At 42.4% G+C, this 20,749-nt stretch overlaps 1 protein-coding gene across 2 annotated transcripts in view; it reads left to right on the top strand.

Annotated features, from left to right (window-relative positions):
• The window catches only part of Cfap54 (cilia and flagella associated protein 54), a 283,006-nt gene that overhangs the window by 183,361 nt on the left and 78,896 nt on the right, over nucleotides 1-20,749 (top strand). For both annotated transcript variants that reach the window (XM_087557147.1, NM_001447141.1), the window contains 8 exon segments: nucleotides 3,491-3,593; nucleotides 4,668-4,815; nucleotides 5,596-5,753; nucleotides 5,908-6,084; nucleotides 6,240-6,366; nucleotides 12,569-12,724; nucleotides 15,192-15,297; nucleotides 16,351-16,435. In XM_087557147.1, coding sequence (XP_087413273.1) covers nucleotides 3,491-3,593; nucleotides 4,668-4,815; nucleotides 5,596-5,753; nucleotides 5,908-6,084; nucleotides 6,240-6,366; nucleotides 12,569-12,724; nucleotides 15,192-15,297; nucleotides 16,351-16,435 — 1,060 coding nt within the window.

The raw sequence follows: 20,749 nt of genomic DNA, 5'->3' as shown, positions 1-20,749 counted from the left end.
AAGACGCTATATTCAGTGGCAGAGCATTGGCCTGGAGTAGGCAAGGCCTACATGTGACCACCAAACACCAGAACAAAAAAAAACAAACTTGTGGGCATAAACTTCTTATAAATACAATAAATACGTCATGCCATTTTTACTTATAGTCACTGGAAGACATGGATTAAAAGCTACTGCTGTTAAAAGGTGCAGTTCAATCCCACACACCTTTTTTCAAAAACTGGAGACTGTAACCAGTCCACAAACACTGGGAAAATCTTTATCCCCTCGTACAGGTGAAGTGTAATGCCATCAAATGTCGATCAAATGATTCCATCAGATAGTTCCTACCCTCACTTCTGTGTGTGTGTGTGTGTGTGTGTGTGTGTGTGTGTGTGTGTGTTGCCTGTGTGCATTTATGAACAACACATGCATGCAGTGCCCACAGAGGCCAAAGTGGGGGCACCAGGCCCCCTGGAGTTGGATTTAGCCATTGGGAATACTGGGTACTGGCACCAGGTCCTTTGCAAGAGCAGCAGGTGCTCTACATCCACAGTCTTGTCTCTCGATTTCTTGTTGAAAGGATTCGCAAAGACATGAAAAGTACAATGGTCTCAGCGAAGTACTAAAGATTACGCTTATTAATAATTAGATTTGGGCAAATGTATTTTCAAAGGGTACCTGTAGATGAAAATGGACGGTCTGAATTCATCCCTGATACCAAGCAGGGACCAGCAGAGGAAGAACTGGGTATCTTCCCCCAAAATAGCTTAATTCACAGAGAGCTCATCAACCAAACATTGGCCGGGCGAGCCAAGGATGAGTCTGAAGAAATGATGTAGCCAGTGAGAGGCAAATGTTGAAGAACCCGGAGAGCCAGTCTGCTGAAATAGCTAGCAGTTGGCTCGGCAGTGGGTTTGCTCTCAGTACCAATAATACACTGCGTATAACTGAGTGCGAGTGTTGGAAAGTCGGATGCATCATCAAGGCAGCAGTTAGTCACGAGCTGGGCTGTTACATAAGATACAGCTACTGAGCAGGTACGGAAGGAAAAAGCACAGTTAACATAGAAAATCCTTCACCTTCCACAATTCGCTTCATCACTCCCCTGTGACCAATAGAGAAGTTATATTTTTAAAAATGGATTAATAAAGTCATTTTTAAAATCATTAAAAGTCACTGCTGTTAAAAACCTAAGCCAGAACATGCATCTTTCAAATTAGTAAGGAGGATCAAAAAAATTGTACTATAACAAAGACACAAAACAATATAAAAGAGAAAGAGGAGTCAGCAGTTATCAAATTATAGAAGAAACTTGCATATTATTGGGTTGGCAAGATGGTCCAGCCAATAAAGATACTTGCTGTGCAAGCTTGGCAAGTTAAGTGTAATCCCAGAACCCACATAAAGGCAGAAGGAGAGAACTGACTCCCCAAAGCTGGCCTCTAAACTCACATGTATGCCATGGCACCTGTGTGCCCTCACGTAGATCATCATCATCATCACCACCACCACCACCACCACCATCACCACCACCACCACCACCACCACCACCACCATCATCACCATCATCACCACAAATGTAAAATCACTGAGATTATGTGTATCGTTTAATGTTGCTTATTTTCAAGCAACAGAATCCCAACCTGATGCAACTTGAACAAACGAGACAATTTTCTGATTGACTTAGCCGAGCAGGGAGGGACAGGCAGAGGCTGGGCTCAGGGCTCAGTGAGACCAGGCTGGATATCTCAGGAATGCCCGCCCAATCCAGTCCACCTCTTTCAGTCCATGCACCACGTTTATCTGACTCACGTTGCTTTGTCCTGTGCTCACACCTAGACCCAGGTGTCTTCGCTAATGAGCCAGGATCATGGAACGGCATGGAGGCCCTCACAAAGGACCGAGAATGGAGGCAGCAGGGAAGGATCACAGTGTCCCACTGAAGTGTGACACTCAAAGCAATAAATACAAGACTAGAGTATAACCCACATAGCAAAAAGAGGGCCGCAACCACTTTTATAAATAAGATGACCATATAGATAAGATTTCTTTAGAGAAAACCTCAGGTGTGTGATACTAACATGCTAGGCAGAATGCAAGACAAGACCCTTTGGCACGGCCAAGAGCACCTTTACTGCTGGTGACAAGTGCAGTCAGCAGTGACAACAGACAGTAATGAGCATAACCCCACCGCAGGACCCAGTGCCACCAAACTGGTTAGAATGAGGAGCTGGAGAGAGGGAAGGGAGGAAGGGAGGAGAAAGGGAGAGGGGGATGGGGAGGGAGGGAGAGATGGAAGGAAAGACAGGGAAAGAAGGAGGGGAGGGAAATGGAGAGGGAAGGAGGAATGGATGGAGAGAATGAGAGAGAGAGAGAGAGAGAGAGAGAGAGAGAGAGAGAGAGAGAGACTTTGGAAAGCTTGATATTTCTGGTGTCCATTTCCTACTCCGTACATTGAATAAGTAATAACACCCATCCTGAACTCATAGCACGTGTGTGTGTGGTGCAGTAAGAGACTTAACTCACAAAAATGACTCAATATGGCATCTGACAGGTGGTGAACGCCAGTCATCTGTTTCCTAAGGTGTGAATTATGGGGAGAAGGGGAAACATTCTGGCTCCATGGTTAATGCTAACATAGAGCTTTCCATCCACAAGGCAACATATTTGCCAAACAACAAAAATGCTCTTAAAGTGCAGCCCGGAAATTGAGCCCGTATAGCACACATTCAGAGAACCATAGACAAAAGCTGCCTCTCATATGAGCATCCACTAAGGCGGATGAAGCCAGCCATGTACTAGACCGGAAACCTTGGTAACCCCAACCCAAAGAAGGAATTGTATTGACCAGAGTCCAAGGAAGACTCTGGTAAAAGCCAGACATCTTGAGGAGTTTGTTGTAGCCATTGTGGGTGAGGGTGAGAGTAGGAGGTGAGCTAGGAACCTGCCTTGGTCTTCCAACTTGGAGATACCAATGACCTGGACAGAAGTGAATGGGGTGGAGAGATGAGGGGCTCACAGACAGTGGTCATACATTGTGGGTTAAACTGACAGACTGATGGGTCGAACAGTGTGCATTGAACAGCCGGAGAGCTCTTCATGACTGAGGACTTGTCATGGAGTAAGGTCGGCTGTAGGAGGCAGAACTGGAAGCTCTGTGTTTGATCTGTTTTAAATGATGGAAACATTAGTTCTTTATTCTTTGATCCAGTTCTTTTTTATTGAAAGGGACTTTATTATTATTATCATCATCACCGTCATCATCATCATTTTTATTATTATTATCATTATTATGCCTTTGTGACTGTCCTTGTGGGTTTAGAATTCTATGCTGTGATTAAATGTCATGATGAGAAGAGGACCGCAGTGCTCCAACACTACTAAAACAGGGAAAGGAGATACCCTTTGAGGATGGCTGGGGGTGTGGACATTTTCATAGGAAGTAGAGTGGCGAAATAACACACAAATTCTGTCACCGGTAACAGTCAAAACCCTCCCTCGGTTTCAGCACCGCCATTATATATTGCACACTGAAGCTTCTCCAGGATTCGAAGGTTTTTAAAAAGAGACTACCAGAAGAGCCATGCAGCCCCACCTCTCCAGAAACTTCTGTACGTATGATTTTAACATCCCTACAAGACACACTGCAGAGTACATGTTTCCATAGTGAAGGACACAGTAAGCAATTGACCAGCTATATGGATGACACAAAATGGGAAAGCCCAAGTAACAGCGAAATCAGGGTCGAAGTGTCTTCGTGGAAATCCCATTTATTCTCTTCATGGAGGAAGGCCCCTTAAGACCTTTTCAAAACTTTTGTGCCCTATCATTTGTGAGCAGTTCAGGGTCGATACAGCCATCACCAAAAGACACATGCAGATGTGTCACTGTGGGGAGGCTCCATACAGCCCCATCAACAGAAAGATTTCCCAAGATGCGCTCTCCTGCCACTCTTGAGTTCATTTCCTGGACTGGGCAAGCAGGACACTCAGTCTTCCTCTCCCAGCTGGGGTTCCTCACACTCGGCCTTCCCCATACAGGGTCTCTAATGTCTGCCTGACAGCTCATCACAAGCTGTCGCTGGACCTACTAAGGCTGCATAACTTAACATCAAATTGCTTAGGAGTCTGTATAGAAATATCTGTTACACAGAGCCTTGCTGGGGTCTTACACATTTCCAATGAAATCACCCATCCCATACAAGCCAGGTGTAAGAGTATTTTGCTTGCATCTGTGTGCACTGTGTGTGTGTGTGTGTGTGTGTGTGTGTGCAGTAACCAGCGGGAGGCAGATGGCGCCACTAGATTCCACAGAAATGTAGTTAGAGGGATTGTGAGCTGCCATACGGGCGCTGGGAACCAACCCCAGGTCCTTTGCTAGAGCAGTAGGAACTCTTATCCTCTGACCACCTCGTTAGTTCTGCTTTTGAGTAGAAACATACAGAGAAGAGATGGACCAAAATGTGCCGTAAAATATTAATAGAGGATTTTGGAATAGCAGACAGCCTCACTCGTCTCTTTTATGTACATCTTACGGTTTACAGAATGTTCAACAAAAACTTCTTAATTTAAAATGTGATACCATGAAGTGCTGTTGGGCGCTTTCTCTCGGCTCCTGCTTAGCCTCAGGCTAGAATACTCATACTGTCCAATGGGAAGATAACCTCGTCTTTTAACGTTGTTCAGACCACAGAAAATAAAGATGACGGCGAGTTTTTAGACCCAGTTTCCCTGAACTGCCGGGAATACTTCAATATTCACCTTTGGCTGAGGTGCCGCTTGATGTTGGTAACTTCGTTTGTTGCACAGATTCGTGGTATTGGAATCATGAAAGGTACTTTAACTAATGTGTTTCCGTATGGTCCATTTGACATAAGGGACAGCCAGCGTTTTATAGGAATATGTCAGTGATGATGCTTACAACTTTCTAGCTTGCTCTCTTTCCAGAATTTAAAGCACAGGTTGTTAAACAAAAACAGTGATTCCTTATAGTCCTCTGTACAAGAGGGGGAGGGGAAGGGAGAGGGAGGAGGAGGGAGGAGGGGATGGGGGAGGGAGGAGGGGAAGGGGAGGGGGAGGAAGGAGGGAAGAGGGAGGCGGAGGGGAAGGGGGAAGGAGAGGGGGGAGGCAGAGGGGGAGAGTAAAATACATTTGCCTAGGTCTCAGGAAGGCGTCTATGCATGGAGCTCACAAGCCAACAACATAGGGTTCCATTGCTGACCTTCTACTCAGTCTCCCATGGCTCTGCATTTCCCCTTCCTCTCTGGAAAACGGAGAGATACCTTACCTACGACTGGGATTATTGTCAGACAGAAAGGGACAGACGTTACAGTCTTTGATAACAGCTTGGCCTGTGTAAAGAGTAGCTCCCACAGTGCCTGATAGCTGTCTAGTTGTGCACCTACCCATTTCCATGTGTCTGTCCACCTCCCAAGTCAAATCATTTCATGCAGTAACATGACTTTTCTAGCATTTGGACTAAACTTCTTTGACCCAAAATATGAAACTCCCCAGCCCCAACTCTGTGTTTCATGTACTCTTTGGTCATTGGGGACATTATACACAAGTCCTCTCTTCCTTCCTCGTGCATCTCAATCTCGCCTGTCTGCATTAGAGAGTGAGTTGACGGACTGTCTGAGCCTTATCAATGAAGTATGCACAGAGGCGAAGAGCGCCGATGACACCGAGGTTCTGGCCGAGTTACTAATGCAAGCCGTGGTCCTGGGCCTTCAGGAAAAGCACTTTAAGGCAGACATCATAGGAAAGCTTCAGGTACGGGAGACAGGGGAGTGTTCAGACCCATGTTTAAGGGAAATCCCAGTTGAATTGAAAGGAGGGGATTCTCAACCCCAATGCGCATGTGTCTGGTACCATGGCCAGAGCTCATCAATGAACTGGGAAACACAGAGTCCTTTTCTCTCAATAGGAAATTATCAATTTGCTGGAAGGGAGCGAATTCCTTTCACCCAGATCTTGGTTAACCCTGGCTAAAAGCCTCATTTTGATGGATGACTTAACGAAAGCTGAGAAATTCAAGAAAGCATCTTCAAAAGAGAACAAATTAATTTTCTTGAATCAAGCTCACAGAATTCTTATTGCTCAGGTAGGAATGTTTCTGATAGCCACAGACTTGGAAATGTACTTTTCTGCCATTTTTCCTCCCTCCCTCTCTCTCTCCCCCCTTCCCTTGCTCCCTCCTCCTTTCCTCCCTCCTTCTTTCCCTCCCTCCCCATACTGACTACAGTATGTCTTCCCCAGATGCTAACTTTTGGAGAGACCATTGAATTCCCCCTCTCAGATGCTGACTACGCGAGTCCACTACAACCGTTGAAGAATATCTACCTTCCTCACATCATGTTACTGGCCAAAATAAAATTGAGGATTGGTAAGAACACTTAAACATCTACCTTCCTAGAGTAACTGGTAGGAATTTTTAATTGATTTTTCAAGTAAGCTATCATAACGTAAAGGGTTGGTATGATAGGAGCCCAGGCTCTGCATGCTCAAATAGGTTTTGGTTACTTACCACATGCTGGGAGTTGTGGTCTATGGGTGACCTTCTTCTCCTGAGCTTAATTACAGCAGTCATAATAGGTGAAACTATTTGCTTTGGACGTTTGCATTTTATCCAGTTGTTCAATCATTTGTAACAAGATTATTTTCACAGTTTACTTTATTGAGAAAACCTAGAAACACAAGGTATGGGTTCATTACTCAACAATACACTAGTTTTTTTTTCTCTAAATTACAACTGGGTTTTTTATTTCACATTTATGTCAAACTGAGAAAGGTTTCAGAGAGAGGAATACGGAACAGCATTTTGTCTGCTGCTTATCACTGATGCACCCGTCTCTCTAAAAACAATGCCCATGGAAGGAACATTGTCTTAATGTGTTGACGATAGTGGCATGCCTTTCCCCAATGCTCTAATATCTTGTTTGTAACATTTTAAGCAATAAATCCATGCCATATAAATGTGGGGAATACCAGACTCTGTATTTTTATGAAACAAGGAGTCTTGAAGCCATCATTTCCATGTTCTACCATGATGCATGTTAAGAATGGATTTTCAGCTAAGAACACTTTGAATTCCAGGTGCCATGGTTGTTTTAGGCAGTGTAAAACAGGGGCATAGATGTACTGCTCTCTGCAGGCTAGGCCCTTTGGGAAGCCTTTCTCATCAGCCTGGGTACTAATCTGGCAGTCCTGTGCCTTACTCCTGTGTCAGGGGAACAGTCTCACTCCTCATAGCCCAGCCTCTTGGCCTTGCTCTGGCTCTCAGGTGCCTGTCTGCTTCCCAGGGGCTGGCCTCAGAGATTCCTCCCTTCCCTCACATATCCTCCACCCTCTGACTATTGAGATCACCTTTTCCTTTTGACTTTCAGTATATTAATATGTTTAAAATCTTTACTTGTAAAAAAAGAAACAGACATACAAAGGAAAACAATAATCTATCCTTAAGCACCTTGTACCCTCCTGATGCTCTAATGCTCTGTTCTGCCTCTCTTCACCAGCAGTGTCTGGGCACTGCTAACTCACAGGCTCAGAGAGGAGATGGCAGTCTACAGCCAGTGTTTCCCTTTGGGGCATCAGTGTCCCTGCTCACTGCTCCAGACCAGAAGGGGAAAGCAGGATCTGGGACCTAGGACCAATGCCATGGTTCCCTGTCTCCTCTCTGGTTACCTGGGTGGCGCTGGTGTACCACCTGATGAGGAAGTCAGGAATGGGGGTCCATGGTCCATGTTTCCTCTCAGGGCATCTGAGCATGAGGCAAGGAAGCATAAGCAGAGTCTGGGGCAAGCAGCATCCAATCTGACTGGAGCAAGTACTGAGTACTGGAGGGGTAGGAGAGAGAGCAGGCCTGGAGTCTTAACAACACAGTGGTGATCGTTAATGAAGCAGCTCTCTGAGATGATCCTTGCTTATTCATATTGCTTAACCAGGGGTGGATGTAGATGCATACACTTTATTCAGGGTAAACGGGGGGGGTGTATACTTTTATGGGAAAGGGCGTGAGATATGCAGAAGGGAAGGTCATTGGCTGAAGGCTAAGGCTATCTAGATATCGTATGAGCATGGAGAAGACTTCTAGGTGCGGTGACTGAGTGCCCCTGAGTCCTCTCAGCTGGTGTTCTCAGAGCGGGCATTGGAAACTGGGAGGAGGCAGCTGAGATTCTTGGGGTTTAAGCACACCCCACTTCCTCAGTTCTTATGTTCATCCGGAAGTTACGGTCCCACATGCCTTACATGATACTTTACATCTGGGCTCTTAAAAGATAGATTTCATCCCCTTGGTTCTTCCCCAACTCCTTCAACTCCTTGTTTTACTTTATTCTCTATTCAGATGACACAAATCACTGTTGATTGACCAAGGCTCAGTTACAACCCCAAAGCGTTCTTTTCCAATCTTGCCTGCACAGGCCGCTCAGTATCCCACAGTATCCACATCCCCTGCATCTTCTTGGCGCTCGGCTCCCTCAACTTGTAGATTCCTAGGCACTGTGCCCTCCTTACTATTTCCTCTGGTTTCCTAATTACCATGACGTCTTCTATTTCAGTGGATCATTCCTTACACCAATATTGTGGCGTAAAAGGCTTCCTATGATATGGTCCAGGTCCAGGGCATCATGGGGTTCTTTTTTTTTCCCTTTAAACTATTTCTTCTTTCTCTTAGAGAGGTGGTATTTATAACTCATAGCATCTGAGAATAGACATCCTACCACTGGGCCAGTACTTGTGCCTTCTCCTTGCTTGTCTTCTCATGGGTCTCTGTTTTCCCAGCTCTGTTCTGCTCTGTGGTTGTTGGTTGAACCTTCCCCCATGCCCCACGCCCTCCCCGGCGGTCCACACAATGCTCTCTGAAGCCTTGTTTCCCACTAATACCTTTTCTTCACCATGGCAGGCGACTGATGCTCTGTCACAGCCCAGCATAAGCATCTTTTCTTATGGCTGTGGTCTTTTCTCTGGAGTTTGGTGGGTCCTATTCCATTATTCTCATACTCAAACGTTTCCAAAGAGAACTGTAGCATTAGTCTAACTTTTGTTTTCTTTTCCAAAAGACCTGCCCTTCCTTCTTTCCTGTTAGATCTCTTCTTTCAGCTCTGTAGTTCAGGAAACTAACACATGTCTGGGTTCTTATCCCCTCTTTATCTATGTAGAAAACAGTTGAGCCCTTGGCACCTGCAGGAAAGTTTCTTCCTGTCTAAGGAAGGTTTCTTCTTAGCTATTCCTCACCCACTTCCTCCATTCTCCCTTGGGTGCTAGATACCCTCGTGAAAATCTCAAGAGTGTCATTTAGCTTCTTTGTAGTTCTCTCATTTCAGAACCAAGGCCATAGTAGCCCACTTGCTCTAAGTTACCCTAGACTAGGCAGTTTGTAAATAGTAGAAATCTATTACCCTTATTCCTGGAGAGTCGAAGTCCAAAGCCAAGATTTAACATTCTGCGACGGTGCATCCTCATCACAGCTGGCTCTTTCAGTTGGTCCTTCTGTGACAGAAGCAGCAAACTGGCTCTGCCGAGCTATTCTACAGCACACCCAGCCCGTTCGCAGGGCTCAGCTTTCATAATCACAGGCAAAGCTTGACCTCTCCATATACATACCATTACTGTTGGGGAGGGCATTTTAACGTACAAATGGGAGAGAACGTAAACATCCAAGGAACAGTCATGGCATTCCCCTCGTAGAAGATTAAATGAGAAAAATGTCCAGCTCGCTGCTGGGATCACAGTATGCACTCTAAGTGTTGATAATATTTGTTCTTATACTTTATCATCTTTTGGTGGTAGTTCTATTTTTATAATTTATGATATAAGCTTAATCTAATTGATCTTAATAATAATTAACAATTTTGACATTGACCACCCTCTCAAAATTAGCTAACAATTTGCTTTTCTATGTAGGCTCATGTATATATGTGTATATGTGTATATGTGTATATGTATATATGTACATGTGTACATATGTATATACATATATATGTATCTATTCATGTAGTCTCATATATATGTGTGAATATACATGCATGTATTCATGTAGTCTCATATATATGTGTGTATATATATATGTATGTATTCATGTACACATGTATATTATATGCTCTTCTGTTACCCTATCCTCAACATAAATACATACATATATACATTCATGCTATTTCACTCATGCTCTCTCTTCTGGAAGCCATCTTTGATGGTCCTCTTTATGGCTGCTGGCTCTTTTTTTCGTGGCCTATTCTTGTCTCCTTATTGTTCTTCAGGTCTAACTTTCACAATCTTCTCATGATGGTCAGAAGAACAGGCTCTGCTTGTGTGGCTTGGTTCCACATCTATTTTTAAAAGTCTCAATTCCCCAGAGAGGCTCCAGGGGAAGCAACAAAGGCCAGCTGGCATTTTTGAGTTCAGGACTTCAGAGGACTCAGTCCATTGTCTGATCCCTCTTAGGAAATTCGGGAGGCAGCCAGCCACAGTTACCGTTCTCTGGAACTCACAGAGAATTCCACAGAGAGCATTTAGGTTCTCCTTAGGGTACCATCTCTGATCTTTGACATAAGCCTTCCTGACTGTTTGTTAGAGTCCTGTTTGTTCAGAGAGCAGAAACCTGGTGGTGGCTCTCTCTGTTGTCATCTGTCATCTTCTAAAACCTTCTTTCCTCCTCTACCAGTAGCTGTTCAGCCAAGAGAATCAGCAGTAGGATTGGATTGGCACAGGGAGTCCAGTAAGCATATGCTTGGGGTACCATCTCCCGAGAATCGCCCCCTTATCTCTTCTCCTTTGATCCATTCTGCATACTTGCCACTGACATACGGATTTCACTCCATAGATCATTGTGTCTTGTAAGCCTCCTTGAGGATGGGTTAAAGCAACTGGCTGGCTTCTCCGTGCAGCTCAGTTGATGACCACATTCAAGCCATTTACCCCCTACATATTTAGTCCCACAAGCTGCTTCTTATTTGAGTTCTGCATGAGCTCAGAGCACAGATTGTATAAAATCAAATCTACTCTCGGCTTTCCTGACGTCCCAGTCTTGAGGATCTGTCACCGTCACTGACAACACTGCTGCTTCTTTGGAGATGCATTTGAAGCTGAACGGCTTGCTTCCTGCTGTATTATATTAAATACAGCCTTTAAAAACAAAACCACAAGCTCCTTTCTGTCAAAACAATGTCAGTTTCACAACAGTTTTTTTTTTCTTTGAGAGTTGGTGTTTACTGGGAAAGGGAACATTTCAATATTATGCAGCACAAAGGCGTCTGCAACTAGCTTTCTCGACAGTTTCTCCTTACAGCATAGATTACATCACGGGAATTTTGCTACTTGCTCTTTTTGATCCTGTGTGTGTGTGTGTGTGTGTGTGTGTGTGTGTATGTGTGTGTGTGTGAAGTCACACACACACACACACACACACACATCAAACAGAGGTAAACAAGGTTGTCACCCACTGACCTAGACAACCATGCTGTCTAGCAAGCTAGCAAGCTTCTGGGGCCTTTCAAGATCGGGATAGGACAGATCCATATGCTGCTCCCACAATGTCCTACGTTTTGTTTTTTTTGTTTTTGTTTTTTCTTGTGACTGTCGTTTTAACTACAGTCTTGCTGTTTATTTTCTCAGTTAATCAGCAGTTCTATGACCTCACACTTAGGATACTGTGTTGTAGTTTTAGGGGTGGGCCATGAGGCTAGGATACTTTAGCTTCTAATCATGGTCATGTGACCTTGGGCAAGTTCCTTACAACTTTGGGGTATCACCTTGTCTTCTGTCAAATGTTGTCCACTCAGTGTTGTAAATCACAAGGGCAATCCATGTGGACTTCATGACATGCTACTTGGCATGTAGGGAAACATTTAACAAGCCTTAGCTCTCATTTTTTCTTATTTAAATTTAGTACTCAAACATGTAAAGAATATTTTTTATGTCAGTATTTGATGTTATATAGAACAGTGTTTTAGACATGGCTCATGCCTTTAATCCCAGCACTTGGGAGACAAAGGCAGGCTGATCTCTGAGTTCAAGGCCAGCCTGGTCTACAGAGTGAGTTCAAGGGCAGCACACACAGAGGAACCCTGTCTTAAAAAAACAAAAGAAAAAATATTTCTTCTGATTAATAATTCTTCCATGCAGTCATTAAATATGAGAGCTACTAAGGAAAATGGCATGTAGCCCTTGTCTATAAAGAGCTTTGTGATGATGACAGGATATTACATAATAAGCAACCAGTTCATTTCATAGCAGGAAAAGCATTGCCTATCAATATATGCACATTTACTAATAGTGAACAATATACAACTTCCAGATGTTCTCTGCTAACAGCATCATCCTAAGAGCATGGGGGTTGCTTTATAAGCATCACGAAAAGCTGAGAACTGGAGCGACTTGGGGGACGATTGTTGATTTTAAAAATAATATAGCAGATTGGAGATTTATCAGAGATCAAATTGCTGTTGCAGTTCACTGACTCATTGGCTGTTGTGTCTCTTTAAGAGATTCATGATTATTAGGAACTGTGAGGAGAAGTCCATTGACTTAGTGGTTTGCTCCAGTCACTGAAGACTTTATTGTTTTGCCTCCACCCATCCGCTCTACTTTAGGACACACCTTGGCCAAGCAGGTGTATTCCAGCAGCAAGAAGAAGGACATCGGTAAGTGGCTGCCTGTTCTTCACGTCTTTGACATGGCTTTGAAGGTCTGCAGGGCAACTGCAGCAGAGGAAAATGAAGTGGAGGCTGAAATTCTGTTTCAGAAAGGTAAGCTGTACCTGGTATGAGAGCTGGGTTAAAGCCTGTAGAAGTATGTGGTTATTAATAATCAACTTCTCAACCGCGAAAACCATAGACTTTACAAAGAACTTGGCGACTGCAAGACACTTCAACGTTCCCTGTCGATCTCAGGTTCTGATCAAAGGCCTCTCATTCAGTTTTAGCTACACTTACTGTTAATGGATGTCCTCATATAAAGTTTAGTGTTTGGTTAGAAAAAAAAAAAAAACCCGTCACATCAGCTACTTCACCACAGAGTATGTGGCTAGAGAGATGACTCAGCAGTTTTTAGGATGCAATGTTCTTTCAGGGAGACCTAAGCTTAGTTCCCAGCATCTATGATAGGAGGAGTTACCACTTGTGACTCCAGCTCCATGGTTTCCAACAAGTTTTTCTGGTCTCAGTGGGTAACTCCACAGATACTCACATATACACCCCCCCACATACATAAATATATACATAATTTAAAAATTAAAATTTAGAGCTGGAGAGATGACTCAGCAGTTAAGATCACTGACTCCCCATAGGACCCAGGTTTGATTTCCAGCATGAACATGGCTGTAACTTAAATTCCAGGGGCTCTAATGACTTCTTTTGGCCTCCTCAGGTACCAGGCATACACATGATATACAGACACACATGCAGACAAAACCATCTGTACACATTAAAAGAAAATATTAAAACATTAAAAATAAATCTTTCGAAATATGTACTTGTTAAATAATAACAAAACAAGTTATTAATTACAATAAAGATGATTTATTATGAAATGATAATAATACATTTAGTGTTTTCCATTATTTAAGTACCTAGTTAGAGAGTCTGGTTACATTCTATAAGTAAGAGATAACATTAAATTAAAATTTAATAACTGTAGAACAGGTGCCTTTAGAACTTACAGACAGTGCGTTCATATGATTTTACCATGGCCACTGTAGCTACAAGAAAACCACAGGGTAACAGTTGCTGTTACTTACAGAAATAGACGTGTCATGTGAGAGCTAACATCTTATATGCCAGCAGCAATTAAATGAGAATGTCCAAATGGGACCCCTGTTCTCCTCACCCCCCAGTCCCTTTCCTGCTGCACAAAAATGGTGGCTCTTACTCATGATGATGTAGATTTTCCTTTTCTGGTATTTCTGCTACAGGGGAGCTGTCTCAGTTCCTGTATGTGAAGGATGGTGCTCACCATGATTGTTGACGTGAGGGGTGGGCACTGACATAATCTCTAAGTATTTGCAATTAATGATCTCTAAGTACTTGCAATTATTTGCTGGCTTTTTAAAGAGCTTGTTTTTCAATAGGTTTATTTTATTTATGTATTTGTGAATGCATATATATATATATATATATATATATATATATATATATATATATAGTTTTGAAATAGGGTTCCTCTGGGTAGCCCTGGCTGTCCAGAAACTTGTTCTGTAGGCCAGGCTGATTTTGGACTCAGATCTGCCTGCCTCTGCCTCCTGAGTGCTGGGACTGAAGGCACAGGACACCATTATCCAGCTTTCATTAAGTTTATTCTTAAAACTTAAAAATAATACTGGAAAAATGACTCAAACATTAAAGACTAGGCTCATCCTCCACGCCCCCCCCCAATAAAACACCTTTGCTCTTAATTGACAAAAACTGTTTATTTTAGGTACAGTGTAATGCTTGCTTATTTGTATACAGAAGTGATTAAATCTAGCTAATTAAACTTATCCAAAACATTTTATTTTGTTGCATGAAAGTTTAAGAATCAAATTCCTTGGTCCTTTTGAAGTATATAATACACTCTAATTATAATCCCGAGGCTATACAGTGAGTAGACTGCAGAACTCATCTCTCTTGACTGAAGTGTTACCGGTACCTCCCTGTTTCCCACATACCAGCAACCGCCACCCTCTATCTACTACAAGGACAAAGCTTTCTCGGATTCGCAAATTAACATAAGAATCATCATTCAGTGATCACCTTGTGTGCCTGGCTTCTTTTGTTTAGCGTAGTGCCCCAGGTTCCTGTGTGCAAATGGCAACATTTCTTTCTTTTGATGCTGGATAATATTATTCATATACACGTATATCACATTTTTTAAAAAATCCATTTAGCCTCAAAGAGCGTTCAGGCTTGCTCCATCTCTTTGTAGCGATGCAATGAATGTAAGGATACAGCTGAGCTCTTTTCGGTATTTGTGAAATAGACGAGGGCAAGATGTTAGAGGAGAGGAATCCCAAAGTAAGAAAAGTGGGCAGTAAGGCCAGTGATGTTGGGAAGCTGAAGGTGCCCTTATTGAAAGCATTGCAGACCTTCAGGGGGAAGGAAACTCTCTTTCATCCTGAGCTTATCTTTCATCAGGGAGTGACCCAGACCTGCAGAGGACAAGAGTCCAGCTTCCAGAGTCTGCAGCATGATAGACAAAATATGGGAAATCACCTTTACAGCTATCTTTTTCTTCTTGCAGGCAGAATAGAACGTCAAATGCTGATGGAAGAGAAATCTCCAATTGCACACGTAGAGAGCTTTTTTGAAGCTATTCAAATAAGCCTGAGAAATGACCAAAACCCAGGGTAATGACATTTCATTCTTGTCAAACTGCCCCTGTGTGGTCTGAGTCTGGGTGGTAGTGCCCAGAAAATTCAAGAAAGGAATGAATGGGAGAGCTTGTTATGACATGGCTTGTGCTCTTGGATTCATCCAGACAGTGGGTTCACTGACTGGCTTCTCAAACTTACCGCTCTTGGCTCTGACCAAAGGCCTCCTTTATAGGATGGGATGCCTGCCATTTTATCATAGTGGCATTCTAGGCTGCAAACTGGCTCTCACCTAGTCTCCTGTCAATATCAAGGCTATAGGGACTTCCTCTGGACTACTGGCTTACAAGAAGAAGATCCTTACTCGGGTATGAGAGAGTTCAGAAGGATTTATTTACATAGTCTCTGTAGCCATCCAGAAGTCTACTTAATTCTGTACAGAAATTACCTCAATATTGAGGGGAAGTCACTGCTGATAGACCAGCACTGAAACGAGAGGCCTCAACTGATACCTTTGATAGTTCATCTATAGATCTGAGGCTTTACTTGATACTTTTGATAGTTCGTATATAGATCTGACTATTATTACTACCTTCTGTGGAGTTCTCTGTCTCTTTCCATTTTAACTAGTATAGAAGAGTAGACAGAGGCCTGGCTTTTCAAAGATGGTGTTGTTCCTTTTGACTTCTTTAGGGACTCTTTGCTGGAATGTTCTAGAAAGGTCTTGGCTAAGCTTCATAGTTAGTCATAACTTGGGCTGTTGTTACCAGAAGACCAGAAGAATGCTGAGAACCCTCCTAGAGCTTCTCCTTGCAGAGGAAGGTTCTACTAACTGTGGCCTAAAGGTGTATAGGTTAGGAGGGTACTGGTTAGGGTTGGGGATTTGGCTCAGTGGTAGAGCACTTGCCTAGCAAGCGCAAGGCCCTGGGTTCGGTCCCCAGCTCCAAAAAAAAAAAAAAAAAAAAAAAAAGAGGAGGGTACTGGTTGGCCTATACCTACCATTCACTCTCCCAGACACTGTTGGTGAAGCAGGCACAGAATTTGCACAAGAGAATGTTGAGGCAGAGGCTAACGTCATATTGTTTTTAGGTTGTTAAGGGACTCCTACCTAGAAGTCGCCCTGGTGTATTTCTATCTGAAGAAGCCAAGGAAGAAGACTTCAGTGACAGTCAAGGTAACAGCTGCATTGATAGGAATTCGAAGCTTCCTGCCTTTGATCGTTTTCAGTAACTCTGAAAGAATAAGGCCTTTCCCTATGCGACTTGAAGACATTAACTCATCACTTCATAGCCACACTTGCAATCAAATGCCTCTTTGGAGACGCTAGGCAGAACTCCGGGAATTGATTTCATTTAGGTGTTTCTGTTTGTTACAGCGATGCACACAGAATGCTGGCTCTACTCAATACTCAAATACTCAAAGGCAGTGAGTGATTGGGAATGCTCAGGAGAATATAGAAAGTGGACAAATGGTATTCTGAAACCAATATGACCTGACAGGGTCAATTATCCCTCGCAGATGTGTCAAGCACCTATGCTGACCAAGCCACTCTTCTAGAAGGTGATAAGTCAGCACCAAGATAAGTGTAGTCCATCTTCTCATAGAACTGATGGAGGGAGACAGACCTTATGGCAGAAGACATGGAAAGTCAGAAGGGAGCAACGAGGAAGAGGGGAAGAGAAGGGGCCTTCTGTAGGAGAATTTCTGATGAGAAAATTATTTTGGTTGCCGGAATGTATGGCTATATATATATATATATATATATATATATATATATATATATGTTTGTGTGTGTGTGTGTATTTATATATTTGTATATATATTTGTATTTACATTTTTGTAGGGTCTGTCTGTGTGTAGCCCTGGATGCCTTAAGAGTCTCAATGTAGACCAGGCTGGCCTTAAACTCAGACTTCTACTTGCCTCAGTCTCCCAAATGCAAAAGCATGAACCACTGCAACTGGCTCAAGTCTCTAATTTCTGAAGTGTCCTAAACATGATTTAAAACTTCTAGGCAAATATATTTAGTTAATCGAATTGCATAGATGATAGCTGCCTTAGGTGGGTACCGCCATTTAAAAAATCAAAATGACTATAAACTAGGAAAGGTTGCTCTGGTGGTATGAGAAAAAAATGTTTATTGCCAGTTAGAGAAAAACAAGTGTTTGGTTTTCATGGAGAGCAGCACTGAAAAGTAGTCGAACATATGACTAACATTGCTTTCTGGGCCTGTTAAAGAGATACGCTTGCAATTATGAGTGTCAAGTGGGATTTGAAGGGGGAAAGTAGTATAATCCCATAAAATCTGTATATCTTGACATAACATAAATATTTTAGCAAGTTATAAAACTACTAGAGGCACAGAAAATAGCCCAAAACAAATAAAAGCACTCGCTCAGGAATATTCAGGCTGTTGAAATCCATTTGAAATCTGTCTTAATAGAAACAACACACGAAAACCTTAAAAGCTAGCAGGAGTGGAGCAAGATGGATCAATTGGTAACAGGCACTTACCACACTGAGCCTTATTCCCAGGATGCACATGGCAGAAAGAAAGAACCAACAGGAGCAAGTTGTCCTGTGACCTCCGCATGTGCACTGTGGCATATAAGTGCCCCGGAATAAGTAAATAAAATATAAAATAAAATAAACAGTAGAATTCTTTGCTTTAAATATTGTACAAGTGACATAGACTTAGGTTTGCATCTCAGCCTGACAGACCAGAGTGACTTCAGAAGCCTCCCTTCCCCACCTCGACATGGACGTGGCTATCTATGCCTTTTAGTGTGGCCAGAAACAAAGTGCTGAGCAAAATGTACTAAATACTGTTAACTTTACCTCACTTCAACATGACATCCATATTCTCTCTATATACTATATAGTATATACTTAAGTACTGTATATATACCAGATTACCTGGTAATTATTAGTTAAATCACAGTAACTTTTTTTGAGCATCTGTTCATTCACTAAGTGAAGGGCTTGATGCATACCAGCCGCGTCCTTCACTTTCCCCAGGGAGCCAGAGTCTAGCAAGGGAAAGACACAACAGAATGATACCTTGATAAGGATCACAAACACAATATGCCAAGGCGGAGACAGGGAACAAACGGACTCCCTTTCCTGGGAATATAGTAGAAGACTTCAAAGATGAACAGGAATGGAATTTCCCAAGCCGTTAAGCAGGGAAAAGAGTTCAAAGAGAAAGATCAGTTGTGGTGGTTTTCTTTACTTTTGTCCTGTATTCTAGACTTCTTTTCTTTTTTTTTTTTTTTTTGGTTTTTTTTTTTCGGAGCTGGGGACCGAACCCAGGGCCTTGCGCTTCCTAGGTAAGCGCTCTACCACTGAGCTAAATCCCCAGCCCCTATTCTAGACTTCTTATGGATGTACAATTCACACACATTTTTCCCCAACTGGAGGCTTGTGGTGTTTAGAGACAAGGGAGTTTTTAATGTTTATGAGGTTTCAGGGATGAGCTTTTTCTTTTTTATGGATTGTGTTTTGAGCGGCATACCTGAAGATCCCCTAGAACCCACTGGTCTCTGAGTCTATCTTTGTGTGTGTTTCATTCTCTGTTACTGTAGCTTGTGGTAAGGTTTTGGGTCTCTGAGCGCATTGCTCTCTCGCCCCATGACTCACCTTCAGAATTCTTTTGGTACTTGGAGACTTTCACATCTTTCACACACACTCTCCAGACTACTACCCAATTTGTGCAAAGAAAAAAACGAGTGAGAATTGTTTTGAGGAATTCTGTTGACACTGTAGTACAATCTGGTAGCAGTTTGTCATAACAATATTAAGACCTCAGGGACACAGATTATCTTTATAGAAATGTAATTGATCCACATGTATCATTAAATTATACATCCCGTGCCCTCACGGAGCATGTTCATTGGTTTTAATAGAGCGTGTGTGTGTGTGTGTGTGTGTGTGTGTGTGTGTGTGTGTGTGTGTGTGTGTGAATCTAAGGATTTCTGTATGGGATCACATCTTTTTATAAGTAAATATGTTTTTATGGCTTCATTACCAATCATTATAGGTTTTCTCCTTCTCTTTTCTGGTCCCATGGCTGTGAAATGTTGACATCTTCCCATCTAAAATAGAAAGCCCATCACGTTCTTTCCCTAGTAAGAATTTTAAAATTCTCTTTTGAGCCCAAGTCCAACCTTTTTTTCTTTAAGATTTATTTATTATATATAAGTACACCGTAGCTGTCTTTCAGACACACCAGAAGAGGGCATCAGATCTCATTACAGATGGTTGTGAGCCACCATGTGGTTGCTGGGAATTGAACTCAGGACCTCTGGAAGAGCAGTCAGTGCTCTTAACCAGTGAGCCATCTCTCCAGGCCAAGTCCAGCTTTCTTCATAATGTTTTCCTCTTAATTACAAGTGGGTGTGTTTCCCAGTGTCTGTATTAGTAACTGTATCCAGCTTTCTTTGGATTCCTCCATTCCCTGGCAGTCTTGCTTTCAGACCTGCAGTAGTTAAGTTGCTCAGGATTATTAAGGTGGTAGCAGTTGTTGCTTCTCTAGAGCCCACAGGGTTCCCTCTGGGGCCTTATCTTGGGCAGAGTCATACAGTTCAACTGCTCATGGAGAAGTCTGACCTGATATCCTTTTCTCCAAGCTTTTCCCCATGTAGAGTGGCCAGCCACATCAGACCATTTTACCCAGTGGCTCCTCCTTCCTGGCACCTCATTTCTTCCCATGTGCCTTCTAGACAGAAGGAAATCATTGGCCTGCTTCAGTGAACTATATGTTCACTTCTTCCATTTCCTTGAAAAACAAAGAAATCATCAACACATGAATATCAAAAAATTAAAACATAGGGGTCTAATTACTTAATTCTTCTTCTTTTTTCAAGAGAAAGTTTTACAGTATAGCCCTGGCTGTCCAGGAATTTGCCCCATAGATCCACCTTCCTCCGCCTCCACTGAGGTTAAAGGTGTGTACAACCATGCCTAGTCTAGTTACTTAAAATCCGAGTTAAAATTTATTTACTTCGGTTATCATTAAAAATATAAGTTACTATGTTTTTTGTGTTCATTTTTGTAGTATTAAACTTGTGTTTAAAAATTGAATATATATGTGTATATGTGAATGTGTGTGGATTTATACATGTAGGTAAAGATATGTACTCAAGGTAAAAACTGTGTCTATTTGTGGTTTATTTTCCATTATTTTATGAAGTTAGAAAATCTCTTTAGTTTTTTTCCATAACAAAATCCAATATCTAAAGCCACTGAGTCACTGAGGAGTCTTGAGTTTGGTGCTGGCAGGGCTCTGAGACCCATGTCAAACCAACAGAAAAGAGGAACAAATTTGGGTATTTTCATTCCTGTTTTTTTTTTGCCCCCAATATATTTAGTCTAAATAACCCCTATTAAAATGGAATTTGACATCACTTGAAAAGATATTTTTATTAACTTAATACATAAGTAATATAAACTCAGTATAGAAGATTAGGGAAAATATAATCACTCTTAA

This window comes from Rattus norvegicus, chromosome 7 (assembly GCF_021556685.1).
Source record: "Rattus norvegicus strain SHRSP/BbbUtx chromosome 7, alternate assembly SHRSP_T2T, whole genome shotgun sequence".
Taxonomy (NCBI): domain Eukaryota; kingdom Metazoa; phylum Chordata; class Mammalia; order Rodentia; family Muridae; genus Rattus; species Rattus norvegicus.
This window is presented reverse-complemented; position numbering and strand designations above follow the sequence as displayed.